Below are 8,964 nucleotides of genomic sequence, written 5' to 3'. Positions count from 1 at the left end.
TATTTTTGGGTGGAAATTTTTTTTTTTTTTTTTTTTTTTTTTTTTTTTTTTTTTTTGGATCAAAAGGGCAGCAAAGATAAATTTTTTTTTTTTTTTTTTTTTTTTTTTTTTTTTTTTTATCTAACATGTCCTTTCCTTATCTTGTTCTGTGGATTTTTATGATTTTTTTTTCTCAAGACTTTCTTCCTCAAGACTCTGTAAAAAAATATTCAACAAAAATTGAAAAGTGAAGAGTGCCAGGTATGGTAAGACAGAGCCTGGAACACCTCGACTTTAATCTCTTTCTCAGGATTTTAAGAAAATAATTCCTATGACAATAGTGTCAATACTTGCCGAAAGTCTTAACATAGGGTATACACATTCTCGGAGGGCGAAAGGGTCGGGGTAAGGGAAACTGGAGCGGTGACCAAGCAACGGTGCGCAGAACATGGAAGTTCGGGCCACGGCGTACTACGGGCGGGACAGGGATTTCGCAGTAACCGTACATTGGAGGACTAGGCGGGCCTAGATGTAAAGCTAAGGTTAAACATGGCAAACGGATTCAAAAAAAAAACGACTCATATCATTAACTTCGAACCCATAACCGTTAAATAAATAATAAGCCAAGTTGAAAGTGAAAAAAAAAAATTGTCTGGTTTGATACTTTACCCGAAAACCATTCAGGTTCTTCGGCCTCAAATCTCCTTCTATCGATGGAATATCTTGGCAACAATCGGTCGCGATCTCTAACCCTCGGATCCGATCTTATGTCTTTATCTCGGGAAAGAGATTCGCGAGACACATCACGCACCACTTCTCTTTCCGAAGTCATACCAGAATAATTTCGTCGCACGTCATACCTAGAAAAAATCAATTTTTTTTTAATAATTAAAATACAATCAATCAACCTAAATTTAAATTTATAAAAAAAAAAAAATTATAAAAAAACGTGCCTTTCATCTCTTTCCCTTGGGCTAGGACCAACAGAAGGCCTATAAGGATACCCATCATCTGCATTTTCCTTATCTCGATACTCCCAATCGCGATTGATTATTCGTCCACTTCCTATTCGTCTTACGGGGCCCTCTTTTGTGGATTCCGCAGGAGGACGAACAACAGAATTAGGAGCGACCGTTACAAAACAACCGGAATTGAAACTTCGCCTTTGAGGACTAAGAACGATTCCGTCTTGTTCTTTTCGAACTCGTTCTCTAGGATCCGTTATGCGTCTCGGAGGGTAGATGAGCTAAAAATAATTAAAATATATTTTATTTAAAAAAAAAAAAAAAGAAAGAAAGCAAATTAAACTCTGACAGGGTTTAGGGAAAATTTTTCGAACCTTATAGGAATCATCACCCCTGTCCGTGGGAGTATCGGAACGTTTACAATTGTTCCAACCCCCAGATTTTAGCCAACAATAAAGATTGAAAATGTTTGGATCGTTTATTATCGGCCTTTGACGGGACAGAGGGTGATCCGAATATTTCAGTAATTCTTCTCTCGAATACTGATAATCGGGCTTGTAAGGAGGTTTTCCATCACCTCCACCTTCTATTTCTCCTTCTTCCAAATGATCCTTTTCAGTTTGAGGGTCCATTTCTTTATCTTGAAAAAAAAAAAAAAAAAAAAAAAAAAAGAAATTGTACTTTATTACCAACTTAAAAACATGTGAGAGTTAATATGGGCAACAGGGACACGATTTTTAATATAAAAAAAATTTTTCAATTTGAGCAAAACAAAACAAAAACATCTGAAAAAATTGAGAATTTAAATTTCCTAGTAATTTTTTAACGTCAAAAAAATTTATTTATTTATTTATTATTTTATTAAAATCAAATTTAAAAATTCGTTATATTATTATTATATACATTTATATTTATTATAAAATAAATTAAGGAAACATATATATATATATAAACAATTGCCATTTTTTTTTTTGTTTTTATGAACTTCAAACTTTTTTTAAATGGAAATAAAAATAAAAAAAAATAGTGGAGCATCATGGCCTAACATCATTCGTTCATTTTTTACGTGACTAACCTTTTTCTAAATCGGCAACCATTAAAATCCCGCGAGAGAGAGAGAGAGAGAGAGAGAGAGAGTGAGAGAGAGAAAATTAAAAAAAAAAAAAAAAAAAAAAAAAAAAATAATAACTTAATAAAAAATTATTTTCGGATTATTATAATTTCTTTTGAGTTGACACAATACTGAATCACAAAGCATGAAAAATGATTGGGCTGCTTTTATTTTCTTTTATTTTTTTCACTCCTATCCTAACCTATTATTCAACGAAAACCGGGAAAAAAAACAAAAAGATTCACATGAAAAAAAAAAAAAAAAAAAAAAAAAAATTATCATCAATTGTTTCCAATGCAACGTTTTTCAATGGAATTTAAAAGTTCTAGAATGAAGATGTCGAGAAAAAAACGAACAAGTGGAATCATTGGAATACAGGGTGTTGTTAGTATTTTAAAACTTTTAACAAAAAAAAAGCTCTTTCATTCCATCTTTTTTTTTTTTTTTTTTTTTTACCACGGTGAAAGGAATTTTTTTATTTTTATTTTTATAATTACAACACAAAATTTATATATATATATATATATTTTGCATTAAATTTTTTAAACTGATCACTCATCTGTTTTAATATAAATGTAAATCTTCAAAGCCTCCAAAAACATTCTCAAGAGTTTCCCCCATTTTTTTTTTCCAATAGAAAATAAAGAAAGCTCGGCTCAATTATCAAAAAAAATTTTTTATTCACATGAATGATTTTAAATACTAATTGAAATATTATGGCCTACAGGAATATAATCATATTCTGTATGATTATTTAAAAAAAACATTCTAAAATTAATTTTATTGCCCTTAATAGAATTAAATATATTTCAGTAATCTAACAAAAAAAAAAAAAAACGTAGTGACGAAACGACGAAACAGGATTTTGGCAAGTTTTGACAATCATTATTTTTTTTCCTTTCTTTCTTTCATTCTTTTTTTATAAATAATTATAATTGTTAGAGAAATAAAGGGGGAACTTTGGAGCAAATATACAAATTTTAAATTATGTGAATTCACAAAAGTTTGAACAAGTTATCGAATGTTGCTTTTTATTTTTCATCAAACCTTTTTCTTTTTTTTTCCAATAACGAAATTTTGTTCCTTTCAAAATCAAATGCTATAAATATGCTCCACCAATCAAATTATTATTATTATAAAATTGATAGTAATTTAAAAAATAAATAATTACTAACAAATAGCCATAGCCAATACTGTTCTTTAACTTGAATGATCCATAATTTTTATTTTCATTAAAAAGATTCGTTTTAAATAATATTTTTATTTAACAGTAAATTTTTCAAATAACTTTTAATAATAAAAAAAAAAATTAAAAATTTTTTAAACCTTTATAAAAAATAATAATAATAATAAAGTAAGATTTTGTTTGTTTGTTTGAAAAATTAACATTTTGTCACTAATTAATTACTCGAGTAACTTTCTTGAAAGTTCTTACTTCTTGCTTAAAGATTGATAAAAAAGACTAATATTAATTTACTAAAAATTACATACCTAATAAGAAAAACAACATTGAATGTAAAAATAGAAACAAATAATTTAAATATACACAGAGAATATTTAAATTAAAAACAAGAATCAATTAAAGTTTCATGTAATTATACAATATTGCAGGAACAAACATGAAAACAAACTGAGCCATATAAACGAATTTTTCTGAAAATATTTTTAAAAAATCAGCTATTTTTTTTACCTATACAAAATTATTTAAAAATTTAAAAAAAATAAATTACAAATTATAATTAAATATATAATATATATAAAATTAGGTACTGTATATTTTGTTATTTTATTTTTATTCAATTTACTTTAGCTCTGAATTTAAAAGAATATTTTCAAATTAATAACTTATTTTTAAATTTTTTAATTTTTGTTTGAAAATCATTTTATATTAAATTTTTAACAGACAATTAATAAAAAAAATTTCATGTTTTTTTGAAATTATTACTCATTGTTTCTAACTAACTTGAATGAAAAAGACAACGCTATAATGTCACGTTTGCATATAAAAAAATTATTTTATTAAATGAGCATTTATAATAGAGAAAAAAAAGTTATGTAAAATAAAAAAAAACGATTTTGAAATTTATCAAAATTTTGTCAAATTTTCAATTAATTTACGTTAATTATTATTTTGTACAGGAGCATTAAAAAGACTCCATAATGGAAAATCATAAACAATAAAAATCAAATGGCGTGTAATATATCACAAGAAAGTAAAAAATAATTCATAAATTATTTTTTAATGCTTACCAGACTTGACTATATCATCTTTTTCTTTGTCTTTCATAACCAAATCAACAACCAACATTGCTTAAAATCTTAAAAAGTTCTATTACAATTTCGTAAAACTTGTCTACGTATTTTTGGCCTTATTTGAAAAGTATCACAGATATTCTGATTTTAGTTCCGATTACACTAATATTAAAAAAATTTAAATTAAAAAAAAAAAAACACTTACACTACACAAAATAAATCACTTATTTTCATTCTTTTCAATAATCACAGATAAAATAGAAAGCTCAAAAAATAACGATTGCAAAAAAGTAAATGTCGGCCATTAAAAAAAAACCAACTTATTACCAGAAATTTTATACAAGGAAAAGAAGCGAAAACAGAATGATATAAAACGGTTGTTTGTTTCAAGCTTGCGTTTTTTCGCGAAAAAAGGCCTTTTTTTGTACAATACCATTAATTTTAAAATGGCGCTTATTTATAGGATTAAGAAAATAAATACGGTTCATATAATTCTTTTTGTTAAGCACTTTTTGTGAATTTTTTTCTCAGTACATTTTTTTCAAAATTTATTTTATGTATTCATATTTTAAATAATATTAAATAATATAATGCAACAATCTCTTCGAAAAAGTTACAGTTTAACCAAACATTCTTGTCCCTTTTTATTAAGTAAAAGAAAATTATCTTCTTCGAATATTAAAAATAAACAAAATGAAGAATTTTCTTCAACTTATAAAATAAAAAATCAATTCGGTTTCGAAAAAGTGCAATCAGACGAAAAGCAAAATAGAGGTATTCAAATATCATACAAAAATAAATAATATGTATGTGTATATAAATACACACATTGTCCGAATCCTTTTTTTTTATTTTTCCCATTTATTTTTAGTTGACAATGTTTTTAAATCTGTGGCCGATAAATACGATTTAATGAACGATGCCATGAGTTTTGGAATCCACAGAATTTGGAAAGATATTTTTGTAGAGCGATTATCACCTACCGGTGGCACTAAATTACTTGACGTAGCCGGTGGCACTGGAGATATCAGTTTTAGGTTCCTCAGATATGTACAAAAAAAATCACCTGAGAGTTTTGTAAGTGTTTGTGACATAAATCCTAAAATGTTAGAAATTGGAAAAAGTAAATCGATGAAGTTAGATTATTGCAAAAACAGAATGGAATGGGTAGAAGCAAATGCTGAAGAACTTCCTTTTAAAGACAAAACTTATGATGCATATACAGTAGCCTTTGGAATTAGAAATGTGACTGACATTAATAAAGTATTGGATGAAGCCTACAGAGTTTTAAAACCAGGAGGAAGATTTTTGTGTTTAGAATTTAGTGAAGTTAATAATGAATATTTGAAATGGTAAGTAAATATAACTTTTATTAAAAATTCCTTCTAATGAATTAATATTAATCACTCTTTTTTTTTTTTTTTTTTCAGGTTGTACGATCAATATTCTTTTCAAGTAATTCCAGCACTAGGAGAACTCATCGCAGGAGAATGGAAAGCTTATCAATATTTAGTCGAAAGTATTAGAAATTTTCCAAATCAAGAAAGTTTTAAAGAATTAATAGAAAATGCAGGTTTCAGAATGGTTACTTATGAAAATTTAACATTTGGAGTAGTCGCCATACATTCAGGTTTTAAATTATAATATCTAATAATAATATTGTAAAAATGTAAAAAATTATCTGCTTCATTGAGTGAAATGTTATCGCAGTTACTACTCGACAATGATTAGCCATATTTAATCCCAATTTCATTGTCTATAATTTACTGTGAGGCTTTTTTTTTTTTATAAAAAATTTCTATTTAATTTTTATAAGCTCACACCGATAATCACATAGTCAAAAATATTTATTGTATTTTTTTTTTTTACAGTGATAGATTATCTGTAATTATATTAATAAAAAAATCTTTTTTATTTAAAATTTTTGAGCAGTTTTATATTTCTTTTAAATATGATTCAATTATTATTATCTTCTTGAAAGCTTATTTGTAAAATTATTATATTTTAGTTTAATAAATGATTAAAACTAGTCGATATTTAATCAATTGATTATGACTTTAATCGAAACAAAAATGATAACGGAATCAAATGTCTGATATTGTTTTCCTTCACAACAACAGAATAAAAAATTTTTTAATTGAAAAGTTATTATTATTATGGATGAGAGAGAGAACATGGAAAATTATTTGAGGTTAATTTAAAAATTATACTTGTATGTATCGATTGAAGAATTTATTTTTGCCATTTGTAAATTTTTATTTTTTTTATTTTTTATTATTATTAAACTTACAAACCTTTTTAAACAAAAAGTTACACATCATCTATTTATATATATATATATATATATATATATATATATATATATATATATATATATATGTTATCACAAGCCAGTGATAACAGAACAAAAAGATTTTATTAAGCCAAAAACTGGTAAAAATTTTTCATTTCTGTAAGAAAATTATTCGATAATCTTTCTGTAATTTTTTATTAAGGTTTGTTTGTTATGCCTGAACCTACTCCTTTCATATTTGAATGTTAAAATTTAAATAAATATTTTTTTTTTGTAAAATAGATGATGTATAACTTCCATAATTAAAAAAAGAAAGAAAAAATTTACACAAATATCTACAAGAATATCATAATTAAATAATTGAAATTAAAAAAAAAAAAAAAAGATAGACGAGAGATAGACCAAGTAAAATATAAAATAATTATTATTATTATTATTATTTTACCCTTTTTTTTGTTAAAAAAAAATTACAATCAATTTTTTTTTTAAAATAATTTAATTTTATATAATTATTATATGATAATTACATTCATTTTATAATATTTTTTTTCTCAAGTTAAAATTAAAAAAAAAATTATATATATATGTATAAAGTAAATTTATTTACAAATAATAGACGTGTGTAAAAAAAAAAAAAAACTTAATTTTCAGCAGCAGCAGCAGCAACAGCAACACCAACAGTAACTAATTGCTGATTTTAGGAATGTGCAACTTCCTACAATCCATTTTATAGAAATATTAATACATACATAATGCGTGTGGATGTGCTTTCCAAAAATTTTTTTTTATTCGATTAAAAGAAAAGGATAGAAATAAGTATGTGTGTGAGTGTGAGCGTGTGTGTGAGTACATATATATATATAAATAATAATAATAATAAAATACATTTAAAGCCATGTGTTTAATAATAATAATAATAATATAACCGCTTCTTTATTACTAGTAACTCACACCTATTAGTAATTATCTATTAACTAAATAAAAAAAAAAAAAAACATAACTAATAATTATTATTATTATTTATTTATTATTAAAAAAAAAACTTATAATTTTTACAAATTAATTAATTAATTATTTATTTATTGAAATTTATTTATTAATCGTGTGCAGTAAAGCAGCGAATGGCAGTCGGTGGGAAGTAAATTAAAGAAAGAAAATTAATAATAATAATAATTACGGTAATAATAAAATTAAAGCTTACTGTCACATTCATTCTGTTTTATTTAAATATATATAAAAAATTTATTTATTTATTTATTGATAATGTGTACGAGAAATGATCCTGCCATTTCAAATTAAAACAAACAAAAAATCATCATCATCATCATCATTATTATTATTAATTAATTTAAATAATTATTTTTAATTATATAATAATCTATTTTTTTTTATATAAACTTTTTGATTCATCATATAATATATTTCATTACCTTGCGATCACCATATAAAAAAAAAAAAAAACACAAAAAAAATTACAATAATAATAATAATTTAAAAGTGTTTAAGAGTGACCATAATAATAATAATAATAATTCCAGTAGTATAATTATATATATAATTTAATGCGGAGGCAGTATAGTATTAAATGTGTACAAAATCACATTGGCAGCAATATTAAAAAAATTATTATTATTATTATTATTATTATTATTATTAGTATAACATAATGTTAAATTACATTTACCTTTTTGCATATCATATTCATTAGTTTTATTATTATTATTATTATTATTACGATTCATTGTAATTATAATTAAAAAAAAAAATAATTAAGAGAACCACCGACGTACCCAATTAATTAATTTATTTATTTATTTATTCACCACCGAGGGGGTGGGGGTGGAGGGGGAAAAGAAACACTTTTGCTGCCAAAACCGCAACAACCCCTACACACACACACATCAATGCCACATTATATATAATAATAATAAAAAAAAAAAATAACAAAAGAAGGTAACTTTCCTTTTTTTTTTTTTTTTTCTTTTTATATTAAATGACTTTCATACTTATGTGCGCAAAATAAAAAAAAAAAATATATATATATATATAAAGCAACGAATTTTTTTGAAACTTTTTTTAAACCGAAAAAAAAAAAAAAAAAAAAAAAAAATGGCGGTTTAAAATTATTTTTTTAAAATATATATTTCTACATCATTCTTTTATATATATATATATATATATAAATGTATATACGTTTGCATGAGATTGTGTTTTATTATTTTTCTTTTATTAAAAAAAAAAAAAAAACTTATAATGTAATTAATTAATTAATAATAATAATAATAATAAACGTTTGTTGATGATTGAATTGCGCAGCAGTAGAAACGTTTTTCTACTAATCATAATTTACATGCAACAACAGA

At 24.1% G+C, this 8,964-nt stretch overlaps 2 protein-coding genes across 2 annotated transcripts in view; one reads left to right on the top strand and one right to left on the bottom strand.

Moving 5' to 3' along the window:
- Positions 1 to 1,576, bottom strand: part of Phum_PHUM608910 (eukaryotic translation initiation factor 4E transporter, putative) — a gene marked incomplete at both ends in the record, with an annotated part of 8,586 nt that extends 7,010 nt beyond the window's left edge. Inside the window, 3 exons of the mRNA XM_002432963.1 lie at positions 649 to 797; positions 984 to 1,188; positions 1,288 to 1,576. Of these exons, the coding sequence (XP_002433008.1) occupies positions 649 to 797; positions 984 to 1,188; positions 1,288 to 1,576 (643 nt within the window). The remainder of the gene's footprint in view (positions 1 to 648; positions 798 to 983; positions 1,189 to 1,287) is intronic.
- A 3,322-nt stretch (positions 1,577 to 4,898) lies between these two features.
- Positions 4,899 to 6,039, top strand: Phum_PHUM608900 (ubiquinone biosynthesis methyltransferase COQ5, putative; the record flags this gene model as incomplete). The annotated part of the gene is made up of 4 exons (XM_002432962.1): positions 4,899 to 5,082; positions 5,180 to 5,660; positions 5,739 to 5,919; positions 6,019 to 6,039. 4 exons carry the CDS (start codon positions 4,899 to 4,901, stop codon positions 6,037 to 6,039), a joined length of 867 nt encoding a protein of 288 aa, XP_002433007.1.
- Positions 6,040 to 8,964: the final 2,925 nt, after the last annotated feature.

Source organism: Pediculus humanus, genomic scaffold, assembly GCF_000006295.1.
Source record: "Pediculus humanus corporis 1103172108318 genomic scaffold, whole genome shotgun sequence".
In the NCBI taxonomy this organism is placed as follows: Eukaryota; Metazoa; Arthropoda; class Insecta; order Psocodea; family Pediculidae; genus Pediculus; species Pediculus humanus.
The sequence above is the reverse complement of the archived record's forward strand: the minus strand, read 5'-3'. Positions and strand labels throughout refer to the sequence as shown.